Below are 21,339 nucleotides of genomic sequence, written 5' to 3'. Positions count from 1 at the left end.
TTGTCAGCATTAATTCACCTTTCAAACGTATATTTCACAACTTTTCATAATTATTTACGACATTATTACAAATTATTGTGTAGGCAACACTATTTTGTTGCTAGCAACACTGTATTTTTCATGTTTTGACAAGTAAAGATCAGATTATCCTGCTACTGGTAATATGTAACCCAGTACAATCTGCTTCATATCCTGCTGCCTTGTAGGATACGCCTTTTTAGGCAAAGGCTAGTAGATGCCAACTCCGATTTAAAACACCCCCTGTCTTGGGGCTCTTGGTTGAGTAAAGGCTAGAGATGGTGTCTTGATAAAAATACTCATCTTGGGCAGATGTTAAATGCACCCGGCTACTGTCTTGTAGAAGGCCTCCTAGGCAAAGACTTTAGCGGTAAACAGATTCTATCTGTTGACCAGCCTCGCACCCCTTCTTCATCTATTAGGCTGGCGCAGATATATTTTTAATACATTGTTTTCAGTTTAGAATGTTGAATGCTGGATCTTCTTGGGTTTTGCTTGTGTCTCTGTTTTTACGACTAGGCAACTCATTCTATTATCTCCTAATGGAGGTACAGCTCTAAAACTCAGTTTTATGGTTCTGAGGCCGGCTGGTAGTCAGGTTTCCCAAACTCTTTGGTAGCTCTCAGAGAGGCTGATTCCATCAACAGCTGAAAAATATCAAAGTATTAACAGTGCCATGTTGCGCATGGATGGTGTCCCTGTTTGTACCTTAGTGTGCATTGCGGAGGCCACATTTGGAGCCCTTTGTTACGGCTTAGGGTTTATTAGTAGTAATGAGACAATTGCTTGGGCTATTAAACGGTGTTCTGAGTACTATCTATGCTTTGAGTCAAGTTCTTCAATCTAATTTAAAAATGAATAAAGTACCAAAAACTATAAAACACAAAAAACCATCGCCATCACCAAGTTCTCTAAACCTATCATTCACTAATATTCATGGTTTTCGAAGTAACTTTTCTTCTGTTGAGTCTTATCTCTTGCAAAGTTCACCAGACCTACTTGCTTTTTGTGAGACTAATTTGAGTTCAGCTGTCTCATCTTGTGATCTTAGTGTTGATGGTTATCTTCCTCTAATTCGTAAAGACTCCAATAGTCACATGCTTGGCCTGGGCATTTACATTTGTAAGAACTCACCCATTTGTCATGAAACTAGGTTTGAATCCACAGACTATTCGTTTATGTGCTTTCGTTTAGCACCACTTCACTCTATCGCCTTTCTCTTTGTTCTATACCGCTCCCCTTCATCTCAAGACTGCACACTTTTTGACGTTATTTCTGATCTTATTGACCAAGCCCTCTCTATTTATCCATCAGCTAATATAGTTGTTGTCAGTGAGTTTAATGCTCACCACTCTGAATGGCTTGGCTCTAGTGTCAGTGATTCGGCAGGCATTAAAGCCCACAACTTTTGCCTTTCTTAATCCCTAACTCAAATAGTCAACTTTCCAACTCGCTTTCCAGACAACCCGAATCATTTACCTTCTCTACTCGACTTATGTCTTGTTTCTGATCCTAGTCAGTGCTCAGTTTTTCCACATTCACCCTTAGGTACTTCTGATCACAGTTTGATCTCTTTAAAACTAATATCTCATTCTTCTTCATCACCTGAATCCCCCTATTATCGAACCTCTTACAACTACTGTAAAGCTGACTGGGATTCTTTCCTTGATTTTCTTCGTGATGGCCTTTGGGTAAAAATCTTTCGTCTTCCTGTCAACAAATGTGCTTCTTACATAACTTCGTGGATTCAGGCTGGCATGGAATCTTTTATTCCCTCTCGACAATTCCAGGTCAAGCCTCACTCTCCTCCATGGTTTTCTTCACACTGTGCTGCTGCGATTGCCAATCGAAACCATTACTTCCATATTTATCAGCAAAACAATTCTCCAGGAAACAGGCGTCTGTTTATTACTGCTAGAAACAATTGTAAAAAGATTTTGTCTAACACCAAACCCGCTATTCTCAGGTCATAAAATCTCGTATCTCATCTCAAAAATTTGGCTCTCGTGACTTCTGGAGAAATTTTAATAATATCAATAATAAGGGCAAATCTATATTTCCACCTCTCTTGAATGGTTCAGACTTTGTCACCTCACCTAAAGACAAAGCTGAATTGTTTGCTAAAAACTTTTCATCAATATCATTTTTTGATTCCACTAGTTTCTTTCTACCTGATATTGCCAACAAACAGGTTGATCCATTGCTTGACATTCATATCACTCCAGCATCTGTATCTAAAGTGATTTCCTGCCTAGACTTATCTACAGCTTGTGGCCCGGACAACATACCTGTTATTGTCTTGCAGAAGTGTTCTCTGGAGCTGTCGTCTATACTCTCAAAACAATTCAACAAGTGCTTATCAGAGTCTTGCTTTCCAGCCTGCTGGAAAGCGGCATCTGTTATCCCTATCTTCAAAAATTCTGGTTAGCGATCCGATTTGTCTAACTACCGTCCCATAAGTCTTCTTCCTATCATAAGCAAGGTTTTTGAGTCTTTAATTAACAAACACTTAATTTCTCATCTTGAATCTAATCACTTACTTTCTGACCATCAATATGGATTTCGATCTTCTCGTTCTACAGGTGATTTGTTAACAGTAATAACTGACAGGTTTTATTGTGCATTAGATAAAGATGGAGAGGTTAAGGCCATCGCTCTCGACATTTCAAAAGCTTTTAATTAAGTTTGGCATGCTGGTCTTCTCCATAAGCTTTCTTCTTATGGTGTATCAGGAAACATCTTTAAGATCATTGAATCCTTCCTTTCCAATTGTAGCATAAAAGTTGTCCTCGATGGACAACACTCTTCTTCTTATTCTGTAACTACATGGGTTCCTCAAGGTTCTATCCTTGGCCCTATACTCTTTTTAATTTACATTAACGATCTTCCAGATATTACTCATCTAAGGTGGCATTGTTTGCTGATGACACTACCATTTATTCTTGTCGTGATAAAAAACCAACACCTTCTGATTGCTTGGAGGGGGCATTTGAGCTTGAAAAGGATCTTACTTCTGCTACAGCATGGGGCTTACAGTGGCTGGTGAACTTTAATTCAGATAAAACTCAATTTTTTTCAGCCAATCGTTATCGCAATAATTTAGATCTTCCTATATTTATGAATGGTGATGTACTCGATGAGTCACCTACTCTTCATCTTCTAGGATTAACTCTTACTTCCAATCTTTCTTGAAAACCATATATCAAATCAGTTGCAAAATTAGCATCTGCTAAGGTTGCATCTCTTTATCGAGCTCGTCACTTTCTTACTTCGGATTCTATTCTCTATCTCTATAAATCTCAAATCCGGTATGGAATATCGTTGCCATATCAGGGGCGGATCCTCTAATGATGCCCTTTCTCTTTTAGACAAGGTGCAAAAACGCGTTGTAAATATAGTTGGACCTGCTCTTGCAGCCAACCTCCAACTATTATCACATCGTCGTAATGTTACTTCTCTTTCTCTTTTCTACAAATACTATAATAGGCACTGCTCTAAAGAGCTAGCGTCTCTTGTGCCATCTACTATAATTCATTCTTGTGTTACTCGTCATTTAATTAAGTGTCGTCCTTTTTCTGTAACTGTTCCTAAGTGCTCCAAAAACGCTTATTCGTCCAGTTTTTTTCCTCGAACATCAGCTCTTTGGAATTCGCTTCCATCATCTCGCTTTTCTGACTCATATAATTTGCAATCTTTTAAGTTGCTGTCAATCGTTATCTTGCTCTACAATCTTCATCTTTTTTCTTTCAGTAACTTCCAACTTTAATTAGTGGCTGCTTTCAGCCTTATTGAAAGCGAAGATGTTTAAAAAAAAAAAAAATAAAATAAAACCGTGAAATTGTGTTCAGTTACCATTTGTAGAGTGTGGAAGCTTGTTGTGTGTGTGTTAAGGATCTTTCTTCAAAAGTTATTTTTAACCAACTATTTTTCAAAATTTTAATTTTGTAAGTGTTTTATTAAGTGAAAGACTTCTTTGAAAGTAGTTTTTCCAAAAATATACATTATTTCAACATTTTTAATTTTCTTTTACATATTTTTGTAGTGTGTTTATTTGTCTTTTAAATTTTTTAAAGTTTCTGACAACTGGTAAAAAAAAAGATGTGAATGTTTGTAAAAAAAGTGAAATAATGTCACTTTTAGGCAACACTAACTTTTCTCAACAAGAAATTTCAAGAAGAATTGGCGTTTCTAGGCAGACTGTGCAAAGAATAGCATCAAAAATAAAAAATGGCAAAAACCCTATATCCACACTCCGTAAAAACTGTAAAGGAAAACGCCTTACAATGGCAAGGTCTGAAAAAATTATCAGGAATATTTGCTTGGAGAATAGAAAGAAACCCAGAAAAATAATCACAACATTGATTAAAGATGCTGGAATTAATATTAGTGATTGCACAGTCAGGAGACGCTTAGATGAGTTAGGCTTTAAGTGTTACCATCCTGCGAAAAAACCAAAATTAACGCCTGCCATAAAGGATAAAAGACTGAAATGGGCTATAAAACACCGCAATAAGACAACAGATGATTGGAGAAAGGTATTTATTTCTTAAACATGTCATTTTCTGCTATATTTCTCAATTTTCTTTAGATTAATGAAAGACTAACATTTTTTAAAACATTTGTTTTCAGGTGTGCTTTTCTGATGAATCCACGTTTCAGATCTTGGACGACAAAGCCTCATTTGTGCGAAGAAGGGTGAGTGAAAAATTTAATCCAGACTGTATTATCGAGACAGTAAAACATCAATTGTCAATTATGGTGTGGTCCGTTGTATGTGGTAAGGGTACGGGAAAGCTTTACATAGTCTAAAGGACAATGAGGCAGGACCAATACAAAGAAGTTTTGGAGCAAAAGCTCATTCCTCAAGTCTCGGAATGGTTTCCAGATGGCAAATTTATATTTATGCAAGATTCTGCCCCATGCCATACGGCAAAATCCATTAAAAAGTTTCTTGGAGAGAAAAAAAATCCACTGCTGGATCGGCCAGGAAATTCCCCGGATCTTAATCCTATAGAAAACGGGAGCTATTAAAACGGGAGGTTTTTTCAAAAGAACTTGTGACAAATAAAACCCAGCTTATTAAAAAACTAATTGAAGGTTGGCATCAACATCCTCACATAAAAGAATCGGCACAGAAATGCATTGACAGCATGCCACGGAGAGTAGAAGCTGTTATAGCAGCAAAAGGTGGATTTACAAAATATTGATAACATTACAATTTTTATATATAAAAAAAAAAATTGTTTGTTTTTATATTCATATTTGATAATAAACAACTATTCATTAAATTTTTAATTATTTTTTACCGTAAACCATTATTTTTTTTTACATTATGGATAAAATTTCACAAAAATGTGTAGAAAACTCAATGGCCCTATTTCAATGGCCACCCACTGTATATATATATTTATATATATATGTATATGTGTATATATATATATATATATATACTATATATATATATATATATACATATATATATATATATATATATATATATATACATATATATATATATATATATATATATATATATATATATATATATATATATATATATATATATATATATATATATATATATATATATATATATATATATATACTATATATATATATATATATATATATATATATATATATATATATATATATATATATATATATATATATATATATATATATATATATGTATATATATATATATATATATATATATATATATATATATATATATATATATATATATATATATATATATATATATATATATAGAGTGGCAGAATAAAGTCATATGTCCAGTAAATTTTTAAAAGAATTTCTCGCTTGATAAAACAAAAACACCAAACAATCACTATATTTGTACAGTGTTTACCTTTTTTATAAACTACAGTAAATAGTCAGTCGAGAAGTGGAAGAATTACTAATACTTAGTATGTCCACCTTAGCTAAACGCAGCTGTTTAATTTGTTGAAGCATAGACTCAATAAAATCTTTAAGGTGCTGATGAGTGATATTATTCCATCATATATCTAATTACCAATTTTTCTGTTTTCCCAAAAAAACAAGGCTTCTGTTGCTTAAAGTTTTTTTTATACTTCTCTACAGTTTAAAGTTTGAACAAGATTAATATACAAAAATTTAATGTTTAATTGTGCATTAATGTTGTTTCTAATTATGGCAATTTTACCTACTTTTTTTTTTTTTTTTTTAAACATTTTTTGGTGATTTAAAAAAAAATTTTAAATGCAAATTTTGCTATTATGAAGACTTTCATTACAGTTTAAAATTGTACATCAAACATATTTCTTTAACGCTTTAATAAAATAATGTTTAAGTGAAAGAATGTTTATTTTATGTATTGTGCAATATAAATATTATTTATTACTAATATAATAAGAAATTTACTTGCAAACAGATAATTGGATTGAAATTAGTAGAAAGCTTTGATTTTAAAATAAATGGAAAAATCTTTTTTTTTTGACGAATACTTGAGGGCATTCTAATTGCATCAGCAGGAACCTGAAAAAATAAAATTAAATAAAAATTAAAAAATTAAATTAAATTCAAAGAAAATAAAAAAACTAACTACGCAATAAGAATTTTAAAACACTATATTATCAAACTATAACATTTTAAAATGAAAATAATGATACTATAAACTCCTAGATGAACAGTTGTTGTAATTTAATATAATACATGTATATTTTATATATTTGTTTAGTATTTTATATATATATATATATATATATATATATATATATATATATATATATATATATATATATATATATATAGCTTGTATATTTTATACAAAGTATGCAAACACTTATATAATATTTATAAGTTTATGTATTAAAAAATTTAATATTATGCTTTTATAAAATAAAAATTATGTACTTTTAACCTTTATTATATATTAAATAACTTATTTTGTAACTGCGACGGTGTTCCTTGAAACATAAGCACCAATTTTTAACCTTTATTATATATTAAATACCTTATTTTGTAATTGCGATGGTGTTCCTTGAAACATATGCATCAATTTTGTAATTACATCCAAATTTTCCAGAACCTCATGGCTTTATTTAGAAAAAACAATTTTAATCAATCAAAAAAAACATGATTACTAGATGTGTCATGAGTACTTGTGATGTGCCATTGGCAAAGGCCAATTGAGGCTCATTATAGGGTTTAATGTATGTATATAAAGGTAATATCTTAATATTAGGTATGCAACTTGTATATATAAGGTGTGCCTATGCACCAGTTTAGTTTGGCTTAATAGCCAATACTGATGCATCGACCAATGCCGATTAATCAACCGATGCCATCAGCCAATTGTTAAGCCGATTAATTGGTTGCTGGCTACCAATAGCATAGGCTAGTAGGTCAAATCACTTCTGATGAATAGGTACATGTTAAATATGTAATTTAAATCCTTAATATTATTATAATACCCTTAAATAAATACATTAAAACTATCAATAGCCACAATCGGCATTAGCCGATGGCACATCACTAATGAGTACTAGATGTGTCATGAGTACTAGATGTGTCAAAAATTAGACTGAAAGTTTTACCTTACAGCTTTAACAGCTTGTTCTGCTTTCTCAACGATGCTACAAATTTAAATTGATCATTATGTACATTAAACTTTTATCTGCATTTGCTATTAAGAATAAAACTTTTAAATACCAAAAAAAAAGAGAATTAGAGACAATAAAAAAGTTAAAAAACACAAATGATAACCAGAAAACCAGAAAAAATATTAACCAGAAAACACAAACTTTAGAATGTATGATTTTGGGTGAAAACATGACAAAAAATGCTTTCACCTAAATCCATACACCTATTAAAAAATCAACCACAAAAAATTAATCAGAAAACAAAAACTTTAGAATGTATGAGTTTGGGTGAAAACATGACAAAAAATGCTTTCACCTAAATCCTGTTTCACCTATTAAAAAATCAACTACAAAAAATTGTGAATAGTTAACTGTGCTAAAATACAAAAAAAACTTATGTAATGTATAAAACTCAACAACAACAACCATTAAGTCATTACCCTACTTATAAAAGCATATAATTTAGATCTTTTACTATAGGCATATCTTATCTTATAGGAAAAAAAGCACTTTAACTATAAGTGTTTAATATTGAGCAGATTTAGTTAATTTTTAGTTTTTTCAATAATTAAGTTAGATTAATGCCAAACTATAAATGTAATCATAAAATGTTAATTTTTTGTGAATATACATCACCTTTGTTTTGCATCTCCTAATCCAGCAATAAGAGGAATAATGACTTCACACTCAGGAAAGACATGAAGACTTAAAAACTTCAGTATTCCAATTTTTGCCTAAAAAATAAGCAGTAATTATTATTTTTTAACTGAAAAAAACAAGATTTGAAAATGCTTGTAGTCAAACAGAATCTCAAGTTCTTCTAAAAAATATTGCTTAATGTATTTACAAAAAAAATACATCATTTTTTAAAACATATATTTATAAAAAAATAAATTTATAAAGTTGTTATTTGTGAAACTTTGTTTCTTGATTGGTTATTTTTCATTGCGAAACTTGTTTTTTTTTTATTTATGAAATGACAGCTAAAAAGATAACTATCGAATTTCATCAAAAGATAATAAACAATGAATAATGAAACAAGTTTCAGACTTATTTGTATTCTTTTTAAATTAAATTTATCTAAAAGTTGAATTTCATATGTAAATTATACATTATACAAAAGAGTTTCTTATGTTGCCAGTTTACTAGTGGGAATAGCAACTAAACTTAAATAAGAAAAAACCTGAAGAATCACAAATTAAATTGTTGATAAGGGTAAAAGTCAGTAAACCTGATATAGAATCACCAATTTAAGTGTTAATAAGGGTAAGTAAAGAAAAATGGCATAATGAAAACCTGTCAAAACCACGCAATTGTGCAACTATGGACTTTAAAATAACTTAAAATAAACGCAAATTATGACTGACAAATATTTTAGCATCTATTTCTTGTATGCATAACCGTTCTCAGTACAACCGGATCAATATACATAAGAATGATCCAAAATCACTTTAATATAATTTACTATTAAAAATCAAAAATTAAGAATCACATTTATGTGTCCAAAAGAAATATAATAAATACAAACAAGTATTTTTTGTATATCAATAATTTTGTAATCGTAAATAAAGATAAAACTTTTTTACTCCCACTAACATAGACTTGTAAGAAATTGAAATGTTGAAAAATTAAATTTTGGAAAAAATAAACTTAGCTTCATATTAGAAAAACGCTGCTTAAAATCACAAAAACTTAATCCCATCATTATCAAAAAAAAAATTAAATTTCCAGATTTTAAATTTTTTGTTTTTTCTAAAAGTATCCATAGCATACTTGCTGTCTTAAATAATTGAAAAATAAAAATAGTATATAAATAAAATAATATAAAAATAATATGTTAAAAATCTAAAACCAACTTCTTCAGAATTATATAAGCTCTTAAAAATTATGAAAAAAAACTTTTTTTTTTTTGCATAATGAGTAAAATTTTATGCAAAATCACTACTGAAATGTTTAATTATTTACTTAAAAATTATTAGATATTTAACTGAAAGATCGTATTAGATATTTAACTGAAATTTTCAAAACATGCTTTTTAACATATATGTACAAAATCAAAAAAGTTTCAGCAAATTCTGAGATTTAATTTCATTTGCGATAGAATGACCTTAAAGCTTATAACAAACAAAAATGTAGAAAAGAAAAACTCGGTTTCAAAAAAATACAAAAAAAAAGATAACTTCAAAAAAAACTTGAAAAAAATATTTTTATATCAAAAATCACAAAATATTCCTTAAATATAAAAAAACTAAAAAATATAAGTTTTTCACAAACCTTTTGAAATTTGTAAAAGTTTTAAAAATCTATTGTTATGCTGATTCCAGAGATATTAAAATAATTTAAAAATTTTGAAGATAGATTTTATAAATCACAAATCCATTAAAATTCATGTTTGCTAGCTCTTGAGGTACTTATCTCGCTTATCGCTAATTAAAAATGTACTTATCGCTAATTAAAAATGTAAAAATTGATGTAAAAATTTAATTGATGTAAAAATTCAGTAATATAGTACAAATCTATAATGTGATGTAATTCTAAAGATGTGATTGTAAGTGACTACAATGTTTTAAAAAGTTTGCTTACAAACACCAGTTTAAAAAGTTTAAACATAAAGATATGACTGCAAGTGCTACATTCGTTAAAAAAGTTTGCTTGCAAACATCAATAAAAATTTTTAATTCTAAACATGACTGCAAGTAGATTGTTTAAAAAATATTTTCAAACTGACTACAGTGTTTTAAAATGAACCCAAACACCAATAAAAAAAACCTAAAATACTATTAAATACTCACTAGTTCAATTTCTTCTTTAGAAAACGAAGAATCCATTTTAAATTTGAGACACGCTGCTTTACTAAGTGCTGGTGGAGGAGCCTTTTCGATTCCATAATCAAGATAAAAACTGAAATAAACGAAAGGTAAAAGTTAATTAAAACACAAAAAAATAAAATGTGAAACAAAGTATATATACTTTATTTTAAATAAATTATCAAAATTACTTAGATAAAAAAGAAAATCAAAAAAATAATAATAAAATGTCTTTAAATATCACAAACAATAGTGATATAACTTCCATTTGTAAAAAAAAGCTTAAAAAAATTATTTCGGAATAATGTACTTAAACAACTTTTACAAAATAAAACATAGTTTAGTAAAAGTCAAGTTTTAATAAAATTTTTATGTCAGTTTTAGTAAAAGTTTTATGTCAGGTCAGGTGTATAGTTTCATGATCACCCTGCTACTGGTAACATGTAATCCAGTGCAACCTGTTCCATGTTCAGCTGCCTTATAGGATTCGCTTTCTAAGCAAAGGCTCGAAGGAGTTTGCTTCCTGTCATCAGTACTATTTAAAATCAGTCATATCGAAAGTAATATATACATATATATATATATATATATATATATATATATATATATATATATATATATATATATATATATATATATATATATTTCTTTACTTATTTTTTTGTGTGGCTTTTATATAGTTGGAGGTGCTTTAGTTACTGTTTCAGCACACCTGTAATCTACTTATATGTATGTTTGTGTTCTGTCTAAACCTCTGACGCGGTGTTCACTCACCTGTAAGTTGCTCTTTGTATGTTTGTGTTATAAACCTCTGGCAGGGTGTTGGTTCACCTGTAAGTTACTTTATGTATGTATGTTTGTGTTCTGAGCGAACCTCTGGCACAGTGTTTACTCACACATAAGTCACTTTATCTATGTATGTGTTCCATTTCAATGTTTGAATGTCCTGTTTAAATCTATTTTGAGGAAGTGTGATCTCACTAACTAACTAGACACTCCAAACCTACGCTCACCCTTATCTCTAGTATTTTGTAAGATGTAATATTTTTCCTATTGCATTTCAAAAATATCATGCCCAATGTTTTAAGGCACTGTTTGCAGGAAGTAGCTTCTTTTAAGTACTCCTGGTCAAGTCAGGTTCAGTATCATCACTATCACCCTGCTACTGGTTATTTTTAACCCAGTACTACCTGTTTGATGCCCTGCTGCCATGTAGAGTCTTGGACAGATGTTAACTCCATGCAGCTAAAAGTCCCCAGCCTTGGGGCTTTTGGTTGAGTAAAGACAAGAGATAGTGCCTCAATAAAAATTTTCATCTTGGACAGATGTTAACTGCATCCAGCTGCTGCCATATAGAAAGCGTTCTAGGCAAAGACTTAAGGGAAAAGCAGAATAATTCTGCTAATCAGCCCCTGACCCTTTATCCATCTATAGGCTGACGCAGATGTAAACCATGTAAAACCTAATGTTACATTGTTTCCTGCCTAGGATGATGAATGATGAATCTTCTTGACTCTTCTCATAGTTTTTTGCTTGTGCTTCCTTGATAGTGGCTTTACAACTCTTCCTTTTATCTCCTAATGAGGGTACAGCTCTAAAATTTTAATGGTTGTGAGGCCGGCTGGTAGTAAGGTTTCCCAAACTCTGCGGTAGCTCTTAAAGAGGTTAATTCCATCAACAGCTGCAAAATATCAGAGTATTAACAGTATCATGTTGCGAATGGATAGTGTTCCTGTTAATACTTAAAGTGCGCATCTTCGAGGCCACAAAAGGAGCCATATGTTACGACTTAGGGTTAATTAACAGGACTGAGAAAATTGCATAACTGCTTGCTTAGGAGGTCATTCTATATCTATAAATGAGTCAAGTTCTCTTTAAACTTAAATCATGCTATCATCCCCACCACCTAACTGTTTTAATATATCTTTTACTAATATTTGTAGTCTATGAAACAACCTTCCATCAAAACTTACCAGATTTGCTTACTCTTAGTGAGACTAATTTAAATTCTGCTACTCCTTCTTCTGATCTCAATGTTGATGGGTACTATCCTTTGAGTAGCAAAGATCCCACTAGTCACATGCTTGGCTTGGGGTATACATATGCAAAAATATATGGGGGTATACATATTCAATTCACCTATTTGTTGTAAAATCAGAATCAAATCATTTGACCATTCTTTCATGTGCTTTTGCTTAGCACCTTTTCACTTTATCATCTTTTCTTTGTTGTTTATTGTTCTCCTTCTTCCCAAGATTGCACTCTCTTAGATGTAATTTCTGATCAAATTGACCATGTCCTCTCTCTTTACCCCACTGAATTATTTATCACACTGAATGGCTTGGCTCTAGCGCCACTGACCCTGCTGGCACTAAAACCTAAAACTTTTGCATTTCTAAATCTCTTACTCAGATAGTTAACATTGCGACTTGTTTTCCTGACAACCCTAATCATTTACCTTCACTCCTTGATTTATGTCTGGTCTCTGATCTTAGCTTGTGTTCAATTTCTCCATTTTCTCCTTTAAGTGGTTCTGACCTATGATAATATGATCTTTTTAAATCTTTTATCTTGGTTTTCCTTTTTTGACTCACCTTATGATTGCACTACTTACACTACCCTAAAGCTGGGATTCCTTTTCATGATTTTCTTAATGATGGTCCTCGGGTTCATTTTCCACTCAGCTGAAAAATGTGCCTCCTATTAACCTCCTGGATTCAGGCAAAAACGGAAGCTTTTATTCCTTCTAATTGGTTCCAAGTCATGCCTCATTCTACTTCATGGTTTTCACCCTCTTGTGCAGCTGCTAAATCTAATCCTAATAATTTTTTTCATCTTTTTCAAAAGAACAACTCTCTTGAGAGCAAACAACTGTAAGCGTGCCAAAATACCTAAAAATCAATGTCGGCATTGCACAGTGAAAATTTGTCATAATGGTGAAGACATGTTCATTAGAGGAAATATCTAGTTAAAAAGACATTAAATATTAATGTAAGCGTAATTTTATGCGGTTATTTACACTTTATTTATTTATATTTAGTAAATAGCCATTCATCATAAATATTTTGCTCCTTTTTGCAATAAAAAATGTTATAACAAAAGATTAATCTTCAGTTAATGATCAGTTGATGAGAAATACTGAACATGTAAAAAAGATGTTTTGTACACAAAGAATACCTACAAAATCTTTCATTACTGTCATAATAAATAAGTTCTGTAAATATAAATCTAAAAAAGTTATTTTATGACAAATACATGCATTGAAAAGTAATATTTTTAACATTTATACTGATAAAAGTTATCTTGTCCATTAAAAATATTTCATATTTTTCACCAAAATTTAATTTTTTTAATACAAGCTAATTTTTATATTATATAATTACATGTTTATTACTTTATTTATGCATTTTATATATAAATATAGCTATTCTAATAAAAAAAACTACGAAAATAATTTTGGCACAAAAAACTCGATTTTTTCCCACTGTGCGATTTAAAAAGGTGCTGCTAGATGCTAAGCTCTATTATTCTCAGTTCACTAAATCTCGCATCTTATCTCAGAAGTTAGGCTCTAGAGACTTTCAGAAAATTGTCAACAGAACCATTAACAAAGGTAGGTCTAACGTCTCTCATTTATGGGACTGATCTTATAACATCTCCCAAGGATAAGACAGAACTATTTGCAAAGAACTTTTCTTCTAATTCGACTCTTGAATCTTATGGCCATTCTCTTCCTTACATTTCAATTAAACAGGTTAACCTAGTGTTAAACATTCAAATTACTCCAGCTTCTGTTGCTAAAGTCAATTTAACTCTTCTACAGCTTGTACAACATTCCTGTCATAGTCTTACAAAAGTGTTCTCCAGAACTCCTTTTAATTCTCTCAAAACTATTTAACAAGTGCTTGACCGAGTCTTGTTTTTGTGCCTGCTAGAAAATGGCATCTGTTGCTCCAATTTTCAAAAACTCTTGTGATCATTCTGACCCATCTAATTATTGTCCAATCAGTCTTCTTTCTGTTATTTGAAAGGACTTTAAGTCTTTGATCAACAAATTTCTCACATCCCATCTTGAGTCAAAAAACTTACTGTCAGACAATCAAGACGGTTTTCAATCCATTCGCTTTAATGCTGACTTGCTAACTGCTGTGACTGAAAGATTTTATCAAGCATTAGATGGAGGCGGAGAGGCAAGGGCTATTGCTTTTGACATATCTAAAGCTTTTGACAAAGTTTGGCATGCTAGTCTTCTCTATAAGTTTGTTTCATATAGTGTATCTGGGAAAGTTTTTGAGATTATTAAATTGTTTTCTTCTAACCATTTATTTAAGTCATCCTTGAAGGATGGGGCTCAGATTTTAACTTCAACAAAACTCAGTTATTTACTGTAACAACTATAGTAGTACTGACGACTCCTATATTAATGAATGGCAGTTTCCTATATTAACGAATGGCAATTTCATATATTAATGAATGGCAATCCTCTCACTGAATCCACTGAGCCTTTACATCTTCTCGGATTATTGTTTACTGATTACTTGTTTATATTGATTACTGTTTATATTGATTACTGTTTATATTGATTACTGTTTATATTGATTATTGTTTATATTGATTACTGACCTTTTATGGAAACCGTATCTACAACCCAATTACTAAATTAACATTTGCTAAGGTTGCTTTTCTTTATCATGCACGTCATTTTCTCTCTCCTGATTCCATTCTCTACAAATCTCGGATTTGTCTCTGTATGGAATACTGTTGTCATATTTGGGCTGGTTCTTCTAATGATGCTCTTTCTATTCTAGACAAGGTCCAAAAACGCATTGTTAACGTTGGACCCGCTCTATTTGCTAAGCTTGAGCCTCTTTCCCATCAACATAAAGTTTCTTTTTCTTTTCTACAAATACTTTCATGGCTGCTTGTCAAAGGAGCTACCATCTCTAATTCCATCAACTAAAACTCATTCTTGCTTGACTCATCATTCAACGAAGTCTCATTCTTTCACTGTATCTGTCCCTGCATACTCTAAAAACTTTTATTTGTCTAGTTTTTTTCCCCACACTTCAACCCTTAGGAACTCTCTAAAATGAATAGTGGTAATAGTGGTTGCTTGCAGCTGTGTTGGAAGTAAATCAGAATTAAAAAATAACGATTATAAAAAAAAGGATTTTTAAAATAAAAATTGAAAAATTAGACCTACTTGTAAGGAAGTAATAAAAAATCTTGGAAATATTCTAACATAAATGTTCTAACTTTGCTGTTATCTGCAAAGTAAAGCAACTTCTTCTTTTCATTTAAATCATCAGGGTAAGGAAAATAACTCAATTGCAACAGTATGGCTTGAAGTATCCTTAAAAACAATAAATAAATTATGTATTATCATGAAATTATATTGAAATGTAAAATTTTTAAAATGTAAATGTATATATATTGTATTAAACTGAAATGTGTACTAAAATTCTGAAAATGTAAATAAAAAGAAAAAAATTAACAAATACATTGTTTGGTGTTTCACATGGTTTACTGACAAACACAATAGCATTTGAGGTAACAAATCAAGTTGAGATTCTTTTTTTTCGCGTAGATAGCCCATTTTTACATAAATAATTGTAAAGTTCTAAAAAAATTTTAAATCATTTTTAACTATAAATATGAAACTTACATAATATATAATTTATTTTATATACTTAAGGTAATGTATAAAAAAGAGTAAGAATCATTGTGCAAAGATTATTATAAAAATTGGTTAATATTAATACATATAATTCATAAACTGGTTAAATAAGTTTGTTTTTTTTCATATACTTTACGACTATATTAATAGTAATAGAAAAATTGATTATTTATAAGATGTCGATAACTTATAAGTTATTGTAATCAATTTTTCTATCATTAGGCTTAAGTTTTGTTAGGTTTTAGTTACTTTTAAACTTCTGTATTGGGGATGTAACTTATTAAATGTGCCTAATATTTTTATTTATATGCATATTCATTTTTAATCATTAAGTTTACCGTAATTATTTCTTTTATTTAAAAAGCGCCTTAAAGCACTATGAAAATTATTACCCATTAATAAAAATTAAATGAACAGAATTTAGATCGATAAGAAAATAAAAATAATAGTAAACTTATTAAATGTTTTGTATTTGTTATTTTACTTATGTTTTGTATTTGTTATTGTCTATATAATATATATAGACAAAAACTATTCAAATACAAAACATTATTAAAATCAAAATTACTAAAATATAGTTACCAAATATTTAAAACACTTAAAACGATTTTCAATAAATTTTTACAAATAGTGTTGTGTTTAAAAGTTGAACAATTATTAAATTCTTAAATAAAAATGATTTTTCTTAGGGTAGCTAAAGTAGCATATGCTTACATGCGCTGCTAAATGCATGAAATCAAAGAAATGCCTTGTTCAACATAAGGCATTTCTTAAGTTTTATCCTAAGGAAAGTGAGTAAGGGGAAAGGTAATCTTATAAAAATATTAATTTTGAATTAAGTTTCTCCAAGTTTATACATTGAGGAAAGTGTTAAGCAACTTTTACTGCTCTTTCAGCACATATATTGCTGTGATGAATGGATGCATTTTCAGACAATTATGAGCTTCCTGGCAATTACCAACTTTCTTGATATCTTTTTTAAGATCACCAAAATTATTTTTAATAAAAATGTTTCCAAACCATATTTTGTGCCAATTAAAAAAATTACAAACTAGTTTACAAACTAGTTCACAAACTACTTCACACACTAGTTCACAAACTACATCTAGTTGAGATGAGTTTATAAGAAAATAACTTTAAAATCCATGAACTAAATTTGAATTCTTGCAATCTTGCACAATGAAGAGATGGCAGGAAACTAATTTTATGAAAATACCTATTTTCTTTTTTAAAAATGGTTTGTTTAGAAATAGAGCAATATCATATCATCTTTTCATCCTAAAATTTTGTAGTTTAAAGAAGGACCACTGTTGTCAAATGCTACTATAAGATTTTCATAATTTTAAAGAATGAATTAAATAAAAGCAGTAGTGGGGTAGTGGTAAATCGTTCGCTTCATAAACGAGAGAGTCAAAACATACTGTCGATAATCAAACCCCAGGTCACTTAATTTTTTTTGTAGTCTAGAGACTCTGCCTTTTTGTGGGTGTGTTTTTTAGTGTGTGTGTTGACTCCACTAGTTGCAATCTACCTGATGTTGCTTACAAACAGGTTGATCCATTGCTTGACATTCATATCACTCCAGCTTCTGTATCTAAAGTGATTTCCTGCCTAGACTTATCTACAGCTTGTGGCCTGGACAACATACTTTTTATAGTCTTGCTGAAGTGTTCTCCGGAGCTGTCATCTATACTTTCAAAACTATTCAATAAGTGCCTATCAGAGTCTTGTTTTCCAGCCTGATGGAAAGTGACATCTGTTATCCCTATTTTCAAAAATTCTGGAGAGCCATCTGATTATCTAACTACCGTTCCATTAGTCTTCTTCCTATCATAATTAAGGTTTTTGAATCTTTAATTAACAAACACTTAATTTCTAACCTTGACCCTATTAACTTACTTTCTGATCATCAATATGGATTTCAATCTTCTCGTTCTACAGCTGATTTGCTAACCGAAATAACCAGTAGGTTTTATCGTACATTAGATAAAGGTGGAAAGGTTAGGGCCATCGCTCTTGACATTTCTAAAGCTTTTGATAAAGTTTGGCATGCTGGTTTTCTCCATAAGCTTTTTTCTTATGGTGTATCTGGTAACATCTTTAAGATTATTGAATTCTTCCTTTCCAATCGTAATATAAAAGTTGTCCTCAATGGAAGCACTCTTCTTCTTATTCTGTAAGTTCTGGGGTTCCTCAAGGTTAAATTCTTGGCCCTATAGTCTTTTTAATTTATATTAAGGATCTTCCAGATATTCTCACATCTAAGGTGGCATTGTTTGCTGATGATACTACCATTTATTCTTGTCATGATAAGAAGCCAACACTCTCTTTGATTGCTGAGAGAAGGCTTTTGAACTTGAAAAGAATCTCACTCCTGCTACAGCATGGGGCTCACAGTGGCTGGTAAACATTAATTCAGATAAAACTCAATTTTTTTCAACCAATCGTTATCACAATAATTTAGATTTTCCTATATTTATGAACGGTAATGTACTTGATGAGTCATCTACCCTTCATCTTCAAGAGTTAACTCTTTCTTCCAATCTTTCTTGGAAACCATATATCAAATCTGTTGCAAAATTAGCATCTGCTAAAGTTGCATCTCTTTATCGAGCTTGACACTTTCTTACTCCGGATTCTATTCTATTTCTCTAAAAATCTCGAATCCGGCCTTGTATGGAATATCGTTGCCATATCAGGGGCGGATCCTCTAATAATGCCCTTTCTCTTTTAGACAAGGTGCAAAAACGCGTTGTAAACATAGTTGGACCTGCTCTTGCAGCCAATCTCCAACCATTATCACATGGTCGTAATGTTGCTTCTCTTTCTCTTTTCTACAAATTAAATACAAAAAGGTTGTCTGAGTTTGTTGATTCAGAACCCATTTTGATATTTAACATCTTAAAAATAGATAGCCAGCAGCTTGAATGGATGAAGATTCCACCTAGTATGAGGAACAGATTGTCTGGCTACACAAAGTTCAAGGATTTTATCTCCAACATTCCTGTAACTAATGATGCTGTAGAGAGGAATGTTAAGCTTATACAGACTAATGAGGGTTAATAGGTTAAAAGTACATGGTTCAACATAAGCCTGTATCTTTTAAACTGTGACTACACAAGCACTGTAAAAATAAGCTTTTTTCACCCTAAAATTATGATTTATGAAACTGAAGGTGGCTTGTGTAGTCACAAAAATAAAGTTAGAGCTCTAAAACTTTACAGATCTAATTTTCTCACATATACGCAGCAGAAAAATGCTAGGAGCAGTCAAAATAAAATGTGACCCTGAAAACGAGACACCCTAATATATACAGTATCTCAAAAAACTATCTAACCAAACATTTTTTAAATATTTTTCCAAAAAAAAGTGCTGTATTTTCATAAATTTAGATTTTTTTGGTAAACTCAAGATTAATAAAAATAAAAGAACATGTTTTTAAATAGATTTTATTTATTTTAATGTAAAATATGAATCACAAAATTTTTAGTCTTAAAATAAAGGAACTTAGGTTGTTTTTTTATGGTCAAAAAAATATTCGATCAAACACATTATTTGTTTCCAAATTAATTATTATATAACAAAACAACTATTTTAATACTTTGTTGGGCCTCCCTGTGCTTGGATTACAGCTTCTGGATAACCTCAAAGTGGCAATTGTTGAAGCCTAAATGACCGATCTCCAATTTTTCGGTCAAAAATTTCCCACAAATATTCAATGGGATTAAGATCCAGTATTGTGCGGACCATTCCAAGACCTTAACATTATTTGAGCAAACCACTCTTTGGTTTTAGTGGCACTATTATTGATCATTATCTTGCTGAAATATAAATCCCAGATCCTAGCCGAAGTTTTCAAACAGATGACTTCAAATTTTATTTTAATATGTTTCTGTATTGCACCTTATCCAATATAGTATCAATAAATTGGAGTTTTCCGATGCCCTACCAAACCGTTCAACCCCATACCATCATGTTACCGCCACAATAATTGAGAGTTCCTCTCACACAGCCTAATTTGTAGGCTTCTCCAACTTTTCTGTAATAAAAATTTTTGAAAATATATTTCGACTTGTGTACAATAAACCATATTTGAGTAAGAAACACATGAAAAGAAGATTGGAGTTTGCTAAGAAGTTCAAAAACATGCCGTTAAGTTTCTGGAAAAAGATCCTGTGGGACGACGAATCGAAATTTAAGTTAAAGTCATCTGACGGAGCCCAAAAAGTTTGAAGAAAATCCGGAGAAGCCTTCAAATTAGGCTGTGTGAAAGGAACTCTCAATTATGGTGGCGGTAACGTGATGGTATGGTTCAATGGTTTGGTAGGGTATTGGAAAACTCCAATTTATTGATATGTTTTCCAAGTTAAAATTAGGTTAAACTGACCTTATTGACCTTATTAACATTTATTAAGAATAGACGATTCTGATCCACCTGTAGAAAAGTATAATATTATAGAGTTTAAAAAAATAAATAGATATAAAAAAAAATTTGTTAAGTCATGAAAGTAATGAATATTAGGAAGAGTAAGTGAGGTGCAGTGAAGCGCATTAGGAAGAATAAGTGAGGCGCAGTGGTTAGAGTTGATTTCGTCTTAAGTTTCATTTTAAAGTTTTTATAAAGCCTAATCTATTATGGGGAAGATAGGTAGTTACAACGAAGTCAACAACTTCTTCTGACAAAGAGTGATGACAGAATACAAATTCTTTAACAAAAATTTTGTCTCTTTATTTTCTCTTTATTATTATCAAAAATCCTATTTTTATTTTTAAGTTAACTTGATAATTTATCTTTACCGTATTAGAATAGCATATAAATATGATCTTAATCACTTAAAAAGTTTAGACTTTTTAGACTGCAATTTTACAGGAGTTCAAGACTCCTGTAAATCAATGATGTGTTTCTGGTAAATCAATTATATATATATATATATATATATATATATATATATATATATATATATATATATATATATATATATATATATATATATGTATATATATATATGTATATATATATATATATATGTATATATATGTATATATATACATCTATACATATATATATATATATGTATATATATATATATATATATATATATACATACAAACTAAATAAACTTTTTACCAGAAATAAGTTTAGAGTGTTTTTGTTGTTTTAAAAACAAAAAATTGATCTATTTTGGGCCCCTTAACTATAGATTTACCA

At 30.2% G+C, this 21,339-nt stretch overlaps 1 protein-coding gene across 2 annotated transcripts in view; it reads right to left on the bottom strand.

Annotated features, from left to right (window-relative positions):
- Positions 1 to 21,339, bottom strand: part of LOC101239838 (proteasome adapter and scaffold protein ECM29) — a 197,031-nt gene that overhangs the window by 139,341 nt on the left and 36,351 nt on the right. For both annotated transcript variants that reach the window (XR_010642456.1, XM_065813388.1), the window contains exons 5-11: positions 15,955 to 16,073; positions 15,657 to 15,806; positions 10,439 to 10,547; positions 8,283 to 8,380; positions 7,602 to 7,640; positions 7,019 to 7,100; positions 6,427 to 6,540 (exon numbers count right to left, since the gene is read on the bottom strand). Coding sequence is in view for 1 of the 2 variants with exons in the window: in XM_065813388.1 (XP_065669460.1) it covers positions 6,427 to 6,540; positions 7,019 to 7,100; positions 7,602 to 7,640; positions 8,283 to 8,380; positions 10,439 to 10,547; positions 15,657 to 15,806; positions 15,955 to 16,073 (711 nt within the window). In the remaining variant the exon portion in view is untranslated. The remainder of the gene's footprint in view (positions 1 to 6,426; positions 6,541 to 7,018; positions 7,101 to 7,601; positions 7,641 to 8,282; positions 8,381 to 10,438; positions 10,548 to 15,656; positions 15,807 to 15,954; positions 16,074 to 21,339) is intronic.

This window comes from Hydra vulgaris, chromosome 12, assembly GCF_038396675.1.
Source record: "Hydra vulgaris chromosome 12, alternate assembly HydraT2T_AEP".
NCBI classification, from domain to species: Eukaryota; Metazoa; Cnidaria; class Hydrozoa; order Anthoathecata; family Hydridae; genus Hydra; species Hydra vulgaris.
The sequence above is the reverse complement of the archived record's forward strand: the minus strand, read 5'-3'. Positions and strand labels throughout refer to the sequence as shown.